This window comes from Sinohyriopsis cumingii, unplaced genomic scaffold (genome assembly GCF_028554795.1).
Source record: "Sinohyriopsis cumingii isolate HCF-2022 unplaced genomic scaffold, ASM2855479v2 utg000972l, whole genome shotgun sequence".
NCBI classification, from domain to species: Eukaryota; Metazoa; Mollusca; class Bivalvia; order Unionida; family Unionidae; genus Sinohyriopsis; species Sinohyriopsis cumingii.
The window spans coordinates 400727-421110 of record NW_028315949.1 but is presented as its reverse complement, the minus strand read 5'-3'; the positions used below and the strand labels follow the sequence as shown (position 1 = coordinate 421110).

General features: G+C 37.1%; 1 protein-coding gene across 1 annotated transcript in view; it reads right to left on the bottom strand.

Annotated features, from left to right (window-relative positions):
• The window catches only part of LOC149772925 (receptor-type tyrosine-protein phosphatase beta-like), a 129602-nt gene that overhangs the window by 100366 nt on the left and 8852 nt on the right, over nt 1-20384 (bottom strand). Inside the window, exon 3 of the mRNA XM_089947101.1 lies at nt 15925-16132. Coding sequence (XP_089803227.1) covers nt 15925-16132 — 208 coding nt within the window. The remainder of the gene's footprint in view (nt 1-15924; nt 16133-20384) is intronic.

Sequence of the window (20384 nt, the reverse complement as noted above, 5' to 3'; positions counted from 1 at the left end):
TTGACAAGTGTCACACTCACATCATCGTTAAGTACCTGGGTACCATTGTCAAGTACATCCTGTGCCTCGCCAAGTTCTTCAGCATATTCTTTGACTTTCTCAATCACCTCTGGCAAACGCGCCATCGTCTGTGTACTCGCTCTTGTAGCTTTTTGATATCCTTCGTGAGTTTAGCTATTTTACGAACGGGACCAAGGGGTTTAATCAGAGGCTGAAATGTTTGTTAAAACCACGAATTCTGTTGAGACAGAAACATATTTTAGCATTTTTGCGGCCTTTGATTACTTTTTGAATCAATTTTTGTTTTTCTTGGGCGATTCCACTTTTGCGTTTTTCATACGATTCTAAGGTATTGCTGCAGAAAACGTTTTATATTTATAGGAATGTTTTAAATTGATGCAGCTGTGTGAAACACATTCGCATTCAAACCGGCGTGATACTTGCGTGACTCACTATTAGTCAAATTATTCTTGAGAAAACTATACAGGTTAGACGTAATCCGCGCCAAGATGTCACTAAATTCATCCCATGTGTGGTCGGCAGCACACATGGTCCAATAAACGTTTCTCAGACCATTTTCGTCAATGCCACGAAATATCATCAGCATCTTAGTTGTCACGAATCACTTAGGACACATGGGCGTATCATTTAGTCGCATAAATCAATTCCGTTAGTTTATACCAGGCTCGTAAAATACTTGTGTGGGATTGATTTCATTCTCAAGCATAACCATGTCGTAGAACACTAGATTAGTTTTGTCATCATCCAAGTCGTCAATGTCAAGGACGTTGATAACGGTTTAAATGAAATAAATGGAAGCAGAGATCCCCGTAGTGACAAAGTCGTCTTAGCATTAATGCCTCTTCTTAACGCTTTTTGAACATATTTGAGCACACCATAACACAGTTGATCATTGGCCGACAGTGCAGTCAAGTAACAACCGATCCGAGGTGAACCACCAAAAACCATATTCAGCAACAGTCAAGTTGTACCAGAGTTTGGAAGCACGATTCCAACACCATGCTTGGCTACTTTAGGCGTTGCTTGTACAGAGATATCGATGGCGTTGAAAGGGGAACTCTTTTACATTCAAAAGTATCTGCGAAATTTCTTTTGCGGGATTTCATTGACTAATTGTCTCCTACTATAATACCATCATGTCTTCATGTTGCGTGCGATGTCATGCCAAAACACGTAACCGATATCAATCTCGAGTTCAGACACGTAATCGATGGGCAGCTGTTACGGGGATTTGTGTCCGATGTGGAGCAAAGAAGTTCACGTTTATTATAAAAGCTGCAATCGATTTAAAACGTCTTGGTGATATCGCGGCTGCATTAATGAAGTTACCAGGGATATCATGGATTAAATATCCAGGCGACAAGCATCTCGCTAGATACAATTATTGTGCACCTGGTACGCGGTTTCATCTACAACTCAATTCTGAAAACCCGCCAAAGTCAGGCAAAGCACCAATCAATTGCATTCATGCTGCTTGTTGTCGACATGATCTTGCTTATAAAGCATAATATCCGTGGACGTAACCGTGATGACGTGGATTTCATCCATGACTTGAATGCGATTAATCCAACTTTGTGAGAACAAATCGCACGATGGTTAGACAAATGAGGCATGAAAACCAAGATTAAATTGAGAGACGGTATACAAAAAGTGCGTTCATTAAAAGTAAATCTTTTCCCAGTATAAACAATGGACACAATGAACAATAAACTATCCACAATATACAGCAATCTACTACAAGTAAGCCAGTGCATCAGGTAGATTTGTTTCTTTCACACGATCTTGTCCGTGATCGACAGGGTGAGTTCCGCACATAACATTCGCGCTTAGTATTGTCGATTTAGCTAGCCAATACAAGGAAGTGGAGCCATTGACGTCCAGAGAGTCTGCCAGATGCACTCAAACGTATTGATGCACGCGGAGCGCTTACATGGTCAGGATTTGAATGAGTGAATCCTGAAAAAGAATTTCTCGGATCTGTGACTGTGATGCTAGCCAAACACAATCTGCAAGTCCGTGTGGTAAATGTCAGTGTACATCGTAGCTAAGCTATTGTACGATGATTTAATCCAACACTTGCGGAACAGTTATTCAGCTATGAGTACGCGGAAATTATCAAGAGACAAGAACTGTATCATGGATAGGTAAACCGACTTCCATTTGTCATCGCAGTATTGCACATTGAAGTCACACGCAAGATTAAAACTAGCCAATGCCCTTCGATACAGATTTGTCACGGCTACTCAGAAAATGATTTCGAAGACAGCACCGTTACAACCGCTCGGAGCCAAGAGTGCTTGAGTGTTTGGTAACTGCGTGCACCTGGGAATTTGGAAAGCAGGTATCAACGTCCCGCTACTGACCCAGTATAGTCCGTATTACCATTTTGGAGACTGACGAACACTCCAAGGCAACCAACCCTTTACCGATTCAGGCCATTGTCACCTGGTTTGCCTCGTCCAACCAGCCATGTATTTGTGCGAGAAGAATTGCAAGTTGTTCTAACAGACACGGAACTGCCACCAAGATTTGTATTGACACGTTACTAACCAGTACTGGTTGCAATAGCATGATGACCAAACTCATTAGGTAATATCCATCGTTAAGTATCCAGGGGGGACAAACTCGCCTTGGTTCATCCATATATGCCCATGCGATGGTTCTTGTCGCGAATAGATTCCAGACACAGTTTGTGTATGTGACCTTTTTGCACAATCACCCATAGAATACCTTAGGCCTTTTTAATGTTGTTGTGTTCAAGCATAATCGAGTACATTTTGGGTCGCAGCCCCACTTACTCTTCAATCGGTTTACTCGAGTATACATATTTGAATTTACCAATCGCCTTTCTGTTGGCGTTACTAAACAACGAATGTTCCTTCAGATACTATCTAATATCAAATTTGTTGGCCAAACTTGGTTCTGCCATGTCCGCGTATACGTCCCCTGTTGTGATATGCATCAGCAATGAGTCAATTTCGACGCACAACATCCTGACCTGATCCTGGGAAAACAACAAATTCTTGTCATAGTAAAGCTCGTACATGAGCAGCTTCGACATATTAAGCATGGACGATCCCACACAGATTGATTTCGTCAGTTTGAGTTTTGATTTTTGAAAGAAGTTTCTGTACTCGAAGGTTTGGTCTGCAATGAGCCTTCGAATTTTTCCTGCCCAACACTTTCACGGACAAGATCAACACGAATTCTTTCCGCAGATTTTTCATGGTTTTCACAAACTCGAAATTATTTATGAGCTTTAAAAAGTCCTTTTTAAAGACATTGGTTGCCCTTGTGTCTAGGTCTGAATCAGGTCTGAATGTATGGAGCAATACATGTTTGCTGGCAAAATTTGAGCACTTAATGGATCTTGGTGAAACAATTAAACAGTCGCAAATTGTGTTTGTTCCGACGATTGGGGACAAGATTGATGCATTCGGCGTATTTGCAGCTTTGCGGCTAAGCTCATCAACGGTCGAGCATTGATACAGGATAACTATGGACCAGGCTACTACAGAGCTTCTAAAGCAAGCGGACACTGGTTGTGTGCCTCGTGTGAGTGCTCAGGATCTTCCTGGTCGACTTGAAAGAAGTATCCGTGATGGATGTTGTGATCGTGCACGTCTCTTTGGCGATCAGTGTGATCGGGATCGATCTATTGAAATCATCCCAATGGCAACGGTTGCATCATAGATGATTCATACAAATTATTGGTACCGAGATAGATGATGTAACTCTTGGATTGATGCCACGGATATATCTGTCACTGGATCTATCCCACAAAGCGATCGCTCGATAAGCAGATGCTGATCAATGTCCTTGAGCAATTGCAGCTCAATTTGTGTATTGGCAGCATCGCAGCCCATACTCAGTGACAAAAGTAATGTACGAGATCGAACATTAACGTTTGCATGCCGATGTCACGAAATGCCTCAAAATGAGGAGAGAAAAACTTCGCGCGACAACGATGAATAAAACGCTTCAATCAGTGACACCTGATTTTCAGCCACTTTTGCTCCAGTCGTTCATGTACTCTTATGGATACAGTCCCTTCCTCATGATCAGATCCATATTGGAGGGACAGTATCGACGAGTGACTGAGAAGTTATCCGCCGTTATATTGCACGCTAACTTATCCAGGGATGAGTTCATAACCTTATCGAATCGACGAAATGCAATTGTCCCAGTTAAAACAATGTGTAGTTTCTCATTTTGTTGGGGAACGCACTAACCGGTGAGTCGGAAGTCATGGCTACTGCTTGCATGATCAAGTCGCCATTGTATCCACACAGGTTATGAAATACAAAATAGCTTTTGGTTTTGTTATGGTAAATTCACAACTGAAATTACACGAGTTATGTGCAGCACCTCTGTATGCCCAGTGAGGTGGCAATGATCATAAACTATGGCATTGATGGAAGTGAACGCGTTTTCACAAATTTAGCAGTGTGTAGCTGCTGATAAATCAAGAACGTTATCCTCCGTCATAATTGCATTCGCTACCGAATTCATTTCGCTGTGACTTCGATCACTCTGAAAAACACATCCACTTTGTCCAGAGCATTAACACTCTGATAACGATAAAGGACTGGTGGCTCTGATTTGACATCACATCAAACCACATCATAGCAATGGCCGCATGGAATTTGTTCTGTTATTTGCATTGTCTGGATGATATTAGGCGCATTCGTGTGTTTGTCAGCAGATGCTGTCGCATTTGCGTCTGCCACTGCAACATTCAGACGTTCAAAATCTGCCTTGATGATGTTTTGGACTTTAATCTTTCGTTGCACTGCAGTAAATTTGACAGTTTTTTCAAGCTCGGGCATGTTTGTCCGTTGTGGTTTTACACTGATACCAGCGCCGTAAATGTCATGACTGGTGAGCAGTCCTTGAGTGTTAAATACATGCATGCAATGTTTGCACGGCTATTTTGTGTGCGCTCGCTTACTGTGTCGGTTAAGTAGTCGACTAAGCATTTTATCCATAAGTAGTGCGATAAAGATTTTTATTATTTTATTTCACTTAGCAGCAAAAATTTAATTTGGGTTCGGCCGTTCCTCCGATGTGGAGATAGTAGTGCAAGCGAAAAAGAAAACCTTAGTCATAAGCCATGAATTAAGGGGGATACATGGTTTAATTGTTTAAAATTTCTTCATTGTGGCCTTAGACACTTGCAAGAAAGTTTGACATTACCAAAAGTTGCCGTTTTTTTCGAAGCATGTTTTGATTGTCACTGACCAGGTATGGCGTAGACAAAATTGCCCATTCGAAACAACGATTGCCAAGGTTTTTCATGTCGATCACTCATCTTGTAGAGACCAATTTCGGTGTTGCTGTATAACTAGATCCACGAAACGAGTGATACGGCGAGACATGGACCGCAACGTGGCCACATCTTTCGAGAGTCCATCTCGATACTGTATTGGTGCATTTATCCAGCCTTTCGAGCATCTTTTCACTGCCTCCACCAATTTCATTGCCAATAGCGCTGCTGTCTTTGCGGTTCAGGATTACGCGGGCAACACCGTGAATCCACGGAGTAGTAGTGTTGAATCAGTCCTTGTCACGACTTATCGGCGTAGCCAAATGAGCGCTGGAGATAATGTCTGCTTTAACCTTAGCGTGAGCAAAGTTTCGTACCACTGCTACGATTCCAGGAATTATATTTGGCAACAGTTGTCGAGCGTCTTTGCCTAGTGTGTAGGCGGACGGGAAAATGATCACATGATTTTTCAACTCGCTAGTACTTTTCTGAAATTTGAATTCGGGCACGTGATTGTCGTGATTTTGCACGAATATACTCGGTCGCTTCAGAAGCGATAACAGAGGCGAGACGTTTTTGTTCTTCCACAAAACGAAGAAGGTCTTGTTCATACGAGTCTTCTATCGCAAGAATGCCGACTTTTCTTGCGCATCTGGGTATTACGAAATAGTCATCGTGAGCAAATTGTCTTAGTTGTTTTATTGTTGTTGTTTAAGATGTTTCTGAAGTTGCAGTGAAAAACGGTGCCGGTTAGTGGTAATAGATGCGGATTCATCGCAAACATGGGTCTCAATAATTTAAGTATACGACTTGTTATGCGAATGCCATGCTGATGTGCAAGCTGTCGTATCATGGCACTGGATGCATGTTTATAACTGATTTATTTTTGGTATTTTGTCAGGATCAGACACTGCGATAACTTCAGTCCTGGTGATTATTTCATCAATTTCTTTTATTGTGTTTTCTTATTGTGTTTGCTCTTAAACAGCCACACGTGTACTCACGAGCAGATCCACGAGGCTGACAATGTTGGTTATGTGATTTGTCTCGATGCCATTTTTCAGGCAAGGTCGTGCACATAGGCCTTTATGTAATATCTGCGTGTATCTTCTACAACACTCATTATGGCATGACCTGCCAAAGAGTTCGTATTTTCCAAGGCATGTTGTTTTGCATTTCTTGCCTATCAATACTTGTGGCTACTGAGTTCCAATGCCATTGAGCTTTATATTTACATACGTGAGAGCGTTTATCTAATTAACAAAACATTGCTACATTTCTGTTAGTACCCACCCTTATTCTCCATGAAAAAAACACGAAGCTGTAAATCAGTCCTTGCCAAGTAATTGAGTACCATATCGGGCTCCGTCAGCGGTGCTAAGTGAAACACTTTTACTAATGGAATCAGACTCAATAAGCGCAATGTGTGATCATCGAGTATGAGAGGAACGGCATTTTCGACAGGCGACTGCAGCATACCCAGTAATATTGAACCTCCCATCGTAAATTTCATCAACTTTGGGCCTGAGGAGAGCGTCAAAATATTTGATCATATATTTTTGAGCTGACTCTCTCTCTCTCTCTTTTAGCGCGGTAGCGTGCTCTGTAAAACAAGTTGCATTGGAAAGCCATTCCTTTACCATATCAAAAACGTCACTCACTTTAGGCGCAGCGGGCGAGTTATGTTTCTCATGAGGATTTGGTCTGCTAAATTTACAAACTTATGTATGTGCTCTGAACTACCAACTCCTGCGTATATGCACACCTGAGTGGAATCGGAAAGCAAAAATAGATTACAAATGCACGAATGACACTGACGATATATCCGACTGATTTAAATTGTCTGAATGATGAAAAGGCCATGCCAACTTATGAATGTTCCTACAAATTAGTATGAATCTAAATATCATGTGTCTTACATATTATTTAAAAACTTTAAGTAAATTTCCATAAATATCAATGGTAGATTTGAGTTCTCTCAGATGAAACATATTATTAATATTCTTCAATTTCAACGATATCCGGTGGATATATTCCATTCCCTGCAGTCTAAATGTATCATTGGAAACATGATAGCTAGCTTTGAATTATCGTATCGTTAGAAAATAGTTTGAAAATCGTACAAATATACGATCAATGTTATTATTCTCCTACCTATTGCAAAGAAATTATTACTCCGCATATGTGTGCGGAGGGTAACATTTGATGCTATAATGCTATGTTATGAAGTAGGATAGAGTTCTGTGATGATGTGGCTATAAGTCAGAAGAGAAGAAAGTTCATTAACATTCCTCGTGAATTCGTTTAAAGGATATGATTTGTTAATGTGTATACCTCATACTGGTTCAAAGATTGTATGGTGTATTCATGGAATAGAATGAATATTTTGATGATATTGTTTCATGATACTGAGAGGCTGTAACCGGCGTGCTCTCTCTCTCTCTCATAATATATATATATATATATATATATATATATATATATATATATATATATATATATATATATATATATATATATATATATATATATATATGTGTGTGTGTGTGTGTGTGTGTCTGTGTGTCTGTGTGTGTTGTTTATTATATTTAATATTGCATACTCTTGGATTACCTTGATTATTCATTCCTAGGGTTGAAAATCTTTGGAAACAAATGAATGCACATAGGTATGAGCTGAGTATTGTGGTAATCCGTGGACGCGTGCAAGGCTTAGTGCAGAGTTATATGGAAAAAGGAATTGAAGAAACTGTATACTTTAGGTTTTTCACACATGTAGCATATGGAAGGATACAGTATTTACCTTTACGGTTATGTTTGTTGTATTTACTTTATTCGTGGCTTCTATTGTGCTTTGAGAGTACATGATCGTTCCAACAAATTTCTGTGTATGTTTCAGCATTCAAAACCACATTTGTGCTTGTTTGTTTTATTTATTTTTGTTGTTTGTTTGATTGGGGGGGGGGGTGTCTTCACTTGTCTGCATGACTGATGATACGTGTATACCTGTGTACTACGTATAGTTATCATGTTTAACGCGTTTGTTAGGTCATTGTTTTGCTACCAAAATCTATCTCGGAAATACTTCGATCAAATGTTAAAGGGGAAAATCTGCGGCAAATTAGAGGGAGGTCATTCAAAAGCTAATGTGGTTTTATTACGTAGAACCACATCAAAAAGTAGTCAATGCAAAATGCAAGAGGAGTGTTTTAAAACTTCAATACGAAGTTCTGAAATAGATTTGTGTTGCCAGTATATCAGAAATCTACAATGCATCACATGAAGCATTAATATGATCTATTGCGTCCGTTGTAACTCTCTTCTATGAACACTGCAATAAAATAAGCACCGTTCAAAAGAAATTGTGTTAAACTGACTGTAAACTGGAAAACGTAACATATAATTTCTTTACCACATTACTGATTTTCTCTCAGACTAGCTGCCTTCTGAAAGAATGTAGAACGTTTATTTTAATCTATCACCTAGCAGACTTTAAATAGAAAACAGTTTCAGCCAACACTATTACTTTGCTGTTTCTTTCAGCTCAAAGCTAGGATGTCAAACATTGATTACATGTTTAAACTTTGCAAGAAAAACAGCTATTTTTAAGGTTCATAAAATCTATGTTATGAACTTAATTGTTCTCCCACATTACAATTAGGACGCGTTTTCAAGAGGCAAAAGCACTGGTGTTGTGTTCAGATCCAAGGCTGGGTATTGTGATGTCATGCTGGTCGTAATTGGAAAAGGTGGAATCTGTGATAGCATTTGTTTTATTAAAGGTACTTCTTTGTATGGATACGGAAATATGTTCTACCTCCAGCGTTATCATTATGCCAGAATACGCTCATAGAGCGATTAAATTTTGCTTCCACGCGGACGCATGTAGGTGCGTTTTTTTGTTGGTACTTTAGATTGGAAAGGCGATAAAATGAACAACATTTTATGCACAGATGATCAGAACGAATCATACTATATTTGTTTCCTTTGGTGTTTGTAGGATAGCTTTCAACTTGTTATATCCCTTGGCATGAAATATTTATTAATTTTGTTTATATGATGAAATCTACACATTTAATGCTATTATAAAAGCGTCATATCTCAGAAACAGCGAGCAGCGCTTACAGATGCAAATACATCGACCTAGAATGCATGTAAATTTTATCTCTGTTTTTTGGCATTCATTTTTTATTTTGAATTAGTTTTGTAAGCTGTTTTTGTTTTGGTATTTTGGTTACGGTTAATGTACTTTGAAAAAATTCAGGACCGCCGGAGATCAGGCCGAAAATCAGACTTATATAATTAAATGTTTCTTAGGTCAAAGTGAGTAATGTAATGTAGTCCTGCATACAACACAATTCAGTTCAAAAAGTATATACATAATCATTCACAGATGAACAATAATTTCAATTTATACTAGTCTAGTATAAATTATATTCCCTTTAATTGCCACTTACACTAAACGTGTCTTGTTTACTTCATTTATTGTTCTGGTCTAAAGATTTATATTGTTTATAAGTCTGCTGATATATCTCTATTTCATTCACTCTCATATTATCATATTTGACTTGATTCTGTTTCCAAAGTATCCAATTAAAGAAATGTTTTTATAAAACAGGATAGTTCTTCCGACTTGTTAAATAAACCTTACCAATTTTATAGTTTATAAGTTTTACGGGTTTGTTTAGTTTGGTTTTGTTTCGTTTTGATTTTATGTTTTTGTTTTTATTGTTTGGGTTTTATTGGGGGTTTTCTTATTGTTTGTAATCGTTAAAGAGGATTTTTTAATACTTTGGGGTTTTGTTGTTTGCTTTTAACTCATACTCAAAACTAAAATATTTCTTCATTCCAGACTGCATATTTGCTATCTCCTTTCACACAATCATACATAACTGGTACATCTGAAGGATCCATTAAATTAAATTATTCACTCCATAAACGATATTTCAAAAGCATTTCCAGGGACAACGTTTAACGTTTCTATTATAACTTCATTTTCTATGTATTTTCTGAATGATTTCCCAGGTTAACTTCTGTCGACATAAATTGCCCATTTTATGTTCGATCTGTGAATAAAGAGATTAATGTAACATTTTTCTCAGGAAAGTCCTGGTTTTAATATATAATTAAGGTATCTGATTCGTTCCCTTCTTAAAACTCTATTTATTACGTGTTTTCTTACGCATATGTATCTTTTTCACTAGTTATTGTTTGTTTCCAAATTTAGGAAAACATTTTCTATTTGGGATTTCTTTAATCAGCAAGTATTAAATACTTCTTGAGACACTTATAAATATCCTCCAGAAATGCCTTGATATATGTCAAAGTTACTACAATTACATTTACTTAAATTTTCATACAGACGCTGTTTCTTTATGTATTTGTTAACTTTGTTTCCAAAAAGGTTAACCTAGAATTTATATTTTTCATAGAGTAGATTATAACTAAACCCATTAATCTATGAATGAATGAGTAGTATCATTATGGGCTTTTGGATTTCGGTTACTAACATAGCATAAAGCCTTCTATACTCATTGACTTTACCTTAAGTCACATGATTGTAATTTACACATTTATAAGGATGCCTTACAACCGCGGGATCTGAGGCCGCTAACAAGGCTTGAATAGCTGCAAGGAATGAAATACTCCATCAGTCTTTAGCAGCTGCATTATCTCAGACTTGAATAACTTAAAATAATATTACTGAGGTATTACTTTGTTGGGTTGCATTATGCGGATTAAGTTGTGTTTGAATTAGTCCAAGGGAGTCACTACCAGTTAACTTGGTCGGAGAAAGTCTCAATGTGACACCGAAATAGTTTTGGATGGTGCTACTATCGTAAACTGCTTGGACTATGGCCAACATATACTTCGTGGTAAGACATTTAATAGTTCAGTGTTGTTTATTTCTGAGTTTATCGTGGTATCCTTTGCCAAATCACAAAGTCAGAAACTGATACTTTATTATACGATAAACGCCAACAAAACAATACTAAACTTTTATAATTGCAATTGGCTATAATTTTCTTAATTTTATATTTTGTATTTCTACAAATATTTCTTAGACGTTTTAGAGCCTTACTTCAACGTATGAATTATTATTGTTGGGGGTTTCTGTTGAATAGCTATGCATTGAACAATGGATTATCTATCAAGTAATTCCATCAATGGTAGGTGATATAAGGTTTTAATCACTCCACGGCATAATAATAATATTTTATCTAAATTGTCATAAGTGTTCTATGCAGAAGCGAATGATGCATTGTTTTGTTGGACATACAAATGACTCTTCGTTTCGATGCTTGAATGGACGAGTTCATCTTGACTTAACCGAATTATTATTATCAGACTCGTAAGTAACCGATTTTCATTTATTTCAACCTATTTTTGTTTACATTGTCAGGTGAGACTACCTCGATGGACCTCTTAAAAATGAAATTAATACTATCGGTAAACGTTTATGGTGATGGGGACCTGTAGTCATACAAAGTGTGATAGCAACCCTGACAGTTACGATGGGGGATGGGATCTATCTCCCACCAATCCCTACTCCCGTAATTATCAGGGTCAGCATGTTAAATTGAAGGACTATAGGTCCAAATTTTATAATGTTAGTCTCATGATCCCTCCGCAACCCAATATCCATTTACTTACAATTTTTAATTTCATTCGTAACGAGCCTCAGTAAAAGTGATGTAGTCCCAGTGTTCTCCATGGTAGATTTTGAGTTTCCAAGCTCTGAGATAGGGGTCTCCAAAAGAGATCTTACTCGTCTAGAGATTTAAATCGTTTTTGTTTCTCGTAATTCTTACTCTTTGAGAAATTTAAATCATTTTAATTTCGGTATCCTACTGTTCAATTGGGAAGCGACTGGCGTTTATATGGTTTATTCGAAATGCTTGATAATTCAGCTTGTAAACATCATCCATTTCAGTACAATTTCTCTACAGGTTGGTCAATAACTCTCATTCGGCCACTCAAGGACTGCAAGAACAAATTTTTGTCAGAGATAATTACAACAATACATTTTAACATTTTAACCTTCGTCACTATGGCCTATACATGCTTTAAAGTACATATCCAGTACGGACCATGTCTAGATGCTCGAGATTTTAGTACAAAGTCTAGTACAATGTACGAAGTCGTTTTGTGAACTCTGCAAGCCTGTGTCGACATTTTGGTGTCGGTCCAGGTATTTTAATAGTATTTCAATAGTCTATGATATGTTCCATGGAGTTGATGGTTACCATAGCCGACCAACTGCTTTCCGTGGGTTCTTGGTGACCATTTAATTTTAGAGAAGCCTCAATCACTCCCAATGGAAAATATTGGACTTTGCAGTTGAGTACTGAGACTTTCTTCCATTTGAAATGTTATAATAACGTGGCGCGGTGCGCTAATACCTTGCGAAGTACTTAATTCTCATCGAGCCTTGCTTTGGAGTGAGTCTGTAGCCGCCGCGATAAATGAACTTATAGACGTTCCGCCAAACACGACTGATGGACACATTGATGGAATCCAAAATGTAAATTTGGATAACACAACTTTACCTACACATGGAATGACGACAATATCAAGGTGAACTGCATCTTTATAGCTGTCCTGTCTGCTTATCGCGACTGTGTATTTAGCCCCGAAATAAAACACCCTGACCGCGTAAAACTGGGCTGGACACTGTGGAGATCCACCGTTGAACTCAAGATTTATATTAATGAGTACGTTTCTACATCTACGGCAGCATTGTCTGCCTGAGTTTGGCGTTGTCTACGCGCATACTATACATGGTCAGTATGCTCACTAGTGTCTTATAACTGACAGCCTCCATATCATCGCGGTAACGAGCCAAATAAATATTATAGCAAAGTCTACTTTGTCAAGCATTGCTTCGATTTCCCTTCCGTAGATTGAATTACGCGCGCTGTCGGTCAACGCCATTATGACGTCGTTAACAAATTCGACTGTGTCGTTGGCACCTATGCAGCAGTGTTGGCTTGCACAGGCGTTACTAAGTCTTCCAAGAATACTTCGCACTGAAAATATATCGGGATGTGTCCTGAGCCCGATATTCATCCGGCCTTAACTTGGTTGAAACCTTAGCTTCGTACGAGTAATGTTGCTAATTTTGCTTGCTTCGATCTCGAAACACAGATGTGTCCATTTAGAACGTGAGATCATATTCATCTTTAGATTGAGTCATCGCTTATACCTTATGCTTTAGTTTAATACCTTTTGCGAGATAACCTTAATCCTTTCCCTATTGCCAGATTTGCAATCATTGAACCAGACAAATGTTATTGACTGACTTCAATGATTATTTTAGCAGTATTGCTTTCAATATAAGTGTAATCGCCTTTGGTTGTTGAATCACTAATCGTCTATGGAAATGTAAAGTCATTCCTTTACACAGCAATAAGTATCAATACGTCCTTTACCGGGCTCTGGCATTCTTGTCCGCTCTGGTTTCTTACTAATTTTGTCATAGTTAAAGTCATGATTGTCAAGCAACTGTTGTGTGCTAAACGCATCCATGCAGCGTATGCATGGAACTTTTTACCCGTTTGCTTGTTGTGCTGATAAACTATTCGAGAAAAATCCGTTATTCATACAAAATGATATCGCGCCTCTGAACCATTCATTTAGCTTAATAATAACAAATCGATATTATAAAGCGCGTGTTTCACCCTAGATAATCGTTCTGACTGCATGCCTTTATTACATATAAAAACATTGACGGCGATGTCAATATTGGGTCGTTCAAATTCAGGATATCAGTAACAGTACTGCAAATTCAATCTTAACAAAGTATCGTTCGCCCAGATATTGTTTGTGTTTTCGAAACTGATATGTATTATCACTCTCGAGATGGAACGGAGACAGACTTTTGCAATGTCGCAGCCAGGTGCTATAACGTTGATATGATTGCAAGACGCATCGTTGATAAAAGTTTTACAACGCCTCTGCTTGGCTCTATAAGCTTGGGATAATCTCCCGGTAAACTGAAGATCCCTAGAGCTCGTATCCAACTTAAATTATGACATATTTTGATGATCAACATACTCAGTTGCCTCGGTAGCAATAACGGCTGCGATGCGACTACGGTTTTTGTCATCTTCGACTATACTTAAAATTTCTGCTCGTTTGTCCCGTGTATGAATTTTTAAATTTAATCAAGCTGCAGTTTCAAAGAAGCTGCCTAACAGTCTGAAACGGTACACCTGTAGAAACCTTAGTATGCCAGCTTTTCTTCCGCCTTCTGGTATTTGTGCATTACTTTCATGGATTGTATCGTTTGTTGTATTATTAACGTTGTCATTATTAACGACCACCAGTGATCCGAGGGAAGTGACGTTTGTTCATTTGCGAGCCATAATAATTCAAGTAAGCTAGCTGTTCGCATGTCACATGGTAATCGTGTCCCACGATATCGAGCGAGTTATTTGATAGCGCTATAATGTCATTAAACGTTTTTATGTATTTAAATGAACTGTATCTAATTGATTGCTTTTTTCCACTTGCAGCCGTTTGGCCTGCCCCGATGCATACGGTGGTAAATAGATAAGGTCATAATCGAAATGATAAATTCAAATTTCGTCCATCAAGCTATATGACATATTTTTGAGTCATATATATATATATATATATATATATATATATATATATATATATATATATATATATATTCAGGTTCACGTTTCAATTCTGACGTTAAAAACCCACACCTTAAGTAGTGCTTTTATAGCATTACAGCACATACTTAATGGGCATTCACCCAACCTAGAAATTAAAACATAAATAGTGACATGGAAACCGGAATAAAATTTTAAGATAATTTTATGGAATAACAAGACTTCATTTGAATGCGTCTTCATATTGAGCAGTTGTGAACCACAAAAATTGGTCTAATATCTCATACATATCGATATAAAATTGATCGATAACAAATGCACATGAAAGAAAACACACACACACACACACACACACACATATATATATATATATATATATATATATATATATAAAGTCCGATGTTACAAATCCACACTTTAGATAGTGATTTGATAGAATGACAGCACAGTAGGAATGGGTATTAAAACAACGTATACACCGAATCTTAAATAGTGACACCGAAACCGGAATAAGATAACTTACCGTAGTTTCAAACGGAAAGGTTGATATCATATTTCACAAACGAGACAAAGAAATATGGAGGTAAATGCATTCGAATAAAGTGGTAAATGAATTGTCACAAGATCATTGAAGCAAATCTCACGTTGACCTGGTGGAAGAAGAAGGGGAGCTACACGTTTCTCCTATATTAACGACGGTTGTTTTACGTAAATTTTACCTCGTGGAACTCTGTGATTAAATATAGAATCCAGAGGGTTTTAAATAATAAGTATGCTTTCTCTCAGTTTAAACATAACAATTATAAACAGTTTGATGAAAAAATGTTCCCATAGCTCCTACAAATATTAGGATGCTAATGACGTTATACGCTATCAAAGTTTGATTTTGGTCCCATATTAGAGGACGTAACTACGTTTCTATGCTTAAGTTTCCCAACATTTATATTGAAAAGTTTGGAATATACTGCTTTCGTACTTTATAGCCTAATTTTCCACTTAAATGCTAATCTACCTGGAGCTGTAGTTGTTGTGGATGTGGACGTTGCAGTCGTTCTTGTAGTTTCTGTTGATTCTGTGGTTAACATTGTTAGTGTTGTCTTTGTCTGGCTGGACACGAGTGACGTCGATGTTAATGCTGATATTGTCGTTGATGATGATGGTTCAGTACTAATCTCAGAGGTTGTTGTTGAAAAGCACATTGGTGGTTCAATTAGCACCATCTGAAATATTTAAAGACAATGCAACCCTTTCATAAAGATAGGTGTCTATCTGCACGACTAAATGTTTAATAATAGATATTAATAGTTTCACAAAGTATTGACAGCGTTATAACACAATGACTTACTTAATAATAGTTCCCATTTAGTCTATATTATGATGATAAATAGAACCTTTAATGAATGATGCATTTAAAACGTTAATTTCTCTGCTGTAAGACATGCAATTTAAGTATATATATATATATATATATATATATATATATATATATATATATATATATATATATTGTCTGTACTGTAAAAATGTGTTATCAATGTGTCTGTACATCACAATGACTGAACAAACCTTCTAATTTAGAACAAAAATACAGTACTATATCCCCAGAAGGTTTCATATAAATAGAATTATTCAATATTGACTCTATCTAACTGGCAGTACTTTCAGATTTCAATGTAACTGATATTACAACTTATTTGATAATTCACCATTAGTGTTCGCTTTAAAATTTAATGCCTTTGATTTGCATTACTAGAATGCAGATTAGATGGCAATAGAATCAACAATATGCTGCTTTGGTTATTCAAGATACAGAAAATAACCATGATGCATTCGACAACTGTAAGCGAATAATTCTGTGTGATGTGATGTGATTTGGATTTTTAACGTAGCTTTAACAATTTTTCAGTCATATCGCTACGATGTCTGCAGTGTGGCAGCTTATAGTGATGTTTAGCACTGGGGCATCATGCCGCTGACATGTAGCATGATGTCCCACCCAGTCACATTATACTGACACCGGGCCGACCAGTCCTAACACTAATCTCTTAATGCTGAGCGCCAAGCGAGGCAGCTGTTAGTGCCGTTTTTGTAAGTCTTTGGTATGACTTGGCCGGGGATCGAACCCACGACCTCCCGCATCCGAGGCGGACGCTCTAACCACTAGGCCACCGGAGCGGTCCGAATAATTCTGTTCATATTACTGTTAGTATACATGTAAAATAGTTAACATATAACTTAATGGTTTGAGAGATCGTATTTTGCAACGTCCTTCAGAGAAAATTTAAATGGTATTTATTTTATTGATTATTAAACCAAATCAAATAAAGCAAAGTTGAATAGTTAACTCATGGATATCTGTAAGCGTTATATAGATATCGATAATTGTTCAATTTACCGGGAAACTTTGATAGAAACATTGCCAGTGTTAGATGAGGAAATATAATTGTAATAAATGTGTAATTAAGGACAAATCCCATTACAAAATGAAAGTATCAGTCAGATAATCATTTTGGAAAGAACTATTTTGATGAAAATTTTAAATATCTTCAAGAAAAACAAAACTGTTACTTTCTGCTAAAAGTGTTTATCATGTACGATTTTGTCAATATGACAATAATTTGCATGAAAAAACAAATAATTTTCAAATGTGAACACAAATCATATTATTTGAGGCTGATATGAAACTAATTTCTTGAATCAAGAAACAATTTTGAAGAACTAAAAAACCAAAACACAGAAGATGGTATTATAAAAGCGCTAAAACGTTTCACAACTTTGAAACTACGTGGAATTGTTTATCTTTTGAACGAGTGTTTCATAAAGGGAGTGGACTTGCTTAGATTCGGTAGTGGACATAACTTTACACATGGGTGGGTGGGTCCGGGGAACTCACACCTATTATTACGTTTAGTAATCCACATATATAACGTTATAAATTGGTTTACAAAAGGTATATACCAATAATTGAAACGAAGATGGTTTATATTGCGTGAACGAAAGGTATAGTATACAAATACAACGTTTTTAAAACATGTAATACATTTCTTTCGCAATAGGGTACTTGTAGTGCCTGTATAAGTGTGCAGTAGGCTTGATTTGTTTTGTCACCAATATTATTTATGTTTGTATTGAAAATGTGGAAATATCATTATAATCTACAAAGATATATTTGTACTGCAAGACGAGTTGTCTTCAGTTCTGGTACTGTTGCTGAAGATTTATTTTAATTTGAGAAAATCAAAAAGTTCAGAAAAGTTTATGGATATTTTGCATATTTAGTTTAAGTAGAATCTGAATATTAATCTTAATAAAACTAACGGTATGGCACTTACATAAAGTGGCTAACTGAAACACAACGAAGCTTGGAATGAATACGTAAGTAATACTGATGTGATTGAAAACATTAATTGCATTGGTCTTGCTTTCTTCATCAATGTAAACATGTCTAAAATTAGTGAAAGATTGGCTGATAGAGTTTTAGAAGCAATGAATATGCCTATTTTAAATTTGAGAAACAAATTGTTGCTAAAATTATTATGAATGTCTGAAACATTTTCGTATATATGTTGTTCTGATTGAATTATGCAGCAGAGCTGTGGGATTTTCATTAGTCCGACGCCATTCAAAATGTGCAACGAAGGTTTTCAACATATTCAAGTGTAACTGGAAGAATTCTCTCTAAATACTTCAGGAGAGTTAAGTTAGTTAAGAATTTGTTTAGAATTTAAAAAATCCGAAAATAGTATATTGTCTTCTGTACAAAGATACTTATTTATTCAAAATGAATAAAATACAAGTATTAATTTGGTTACACACCTAAAACATATGCTAAACAGTTTTGAGTTTGGAAAAGCTTGGATATTTCCTAATTCTTTTGGTTATCTTAATTTTAACAACGCTGAGAGATTCTCTTCTATAAGACTGGAATAATAAATTACAACATTGCGATAAATCATCTTTATCAAAACATTATAATGCACATAGCTCTGAGTATCTTCTCATAAATTGAGAATATAAACTTGGTAATCTCTATGAACATATATGTACTTAAATAATAAACTAATGAATCAAATAACCGAATGTTTTTTTTACTTTATTTGAGATTTTCTTTATAAACACTGCTTTTGGATATTGATTTCTCCCAACTGGTGTGTTACTTTGTTTATATTTCTAAGTACATACATACATACATAAATACATACATACATACACATACATACATACATACATACGCACGCGCGCGCGCACACGCACGCACGCACTCACTCACGCACGCACACACACACGCACAGAGACATACATACATACATACATACATACATGCATACATACATAAGTATCTCCGACATGAGTCCAGCGAGGTTTCCTTGTCATCAGCAATGGAACCTCGTATTGTGCAAATTGTGAAGGTTGGTCCAATGGTCAAATTGTCAGCCTCCATTTGAACCACGTAAGCATTGTAATGGGAGCCCAAGAAGGCGATCTAGCACTTGGACGTCCTCTGCCACATTAAGAAAACCCAGCAGGCAATGGAATTATCTGTAGATGGATTGATCAATATAAGCAAGGGATCCATCATTGTACTAATTCAATTCTTGCTTTTGAAGGCGACATACTCAGTTACTTGAATATTGAGTTCCATACCTAGATGATGAAAATCTTGCAATGGTACAAGGTTCCAGATGTTCTTGCTTACAAGATGACGGAGAATAAGAAAGATAGGAACAAGTAAAGTCTTGCTCCAAGAAACAATTTGCCTGATGTTTTGTAGCATATAATTATTGTACACGAATCACACGGACTTCCTGGAATCCGAGTGAGGGGGTGCGTGGGTCATGCCTTCAACGTCCACACCGATGCGTAGTATCCCCAATGAACGGCATATAGAACCCGTTGTTGCAACATACCGAGTGTGTGTGTGTGTGTGTGTGTGTGTGTGTGTGTGTGTGTGTGTGTGTGTGTGTGACTTGTAGAATCGCTGACTACAACTTGTGGAAAGCCGTCCGAAAGACAATTCGTCCGTAGATGCTTGCTAGGGTTAAGGTTAGGATTATGGTTATTGACGATTTAAGCAGCCCATCATGTCAATAACTGTCAGATTGTGGAAGCAACTGAAAAACGATTGTTCCCTGGTCAATGATCACCTGATGTCAGAACTGTAAACAAGGCAGGTGCTGTAGAGGAATGACGAGGAAAGAACTCCGATGGGAGTGGGCGGAAATCATTTTGAGTTCAGCTTTGTAATGCTAACTCTTTCCGCCTCATAGTAAGATCTTAGAACGATGAGGGAACGTAAGGGTCCGTTTCTATCGTTGCTGAACAACATTAGTGAAGCATATCTGTCTTGTGCTATCTGCGAAGTAGTTGGAGAGGAATAATGAGGATGGCGACTCACTATACGTGCAGCACGTCATGAATTATATCCTGTTAATTTCAATATGTCTCTGAGTATAGGCTCTCTTTGGGTGGCAT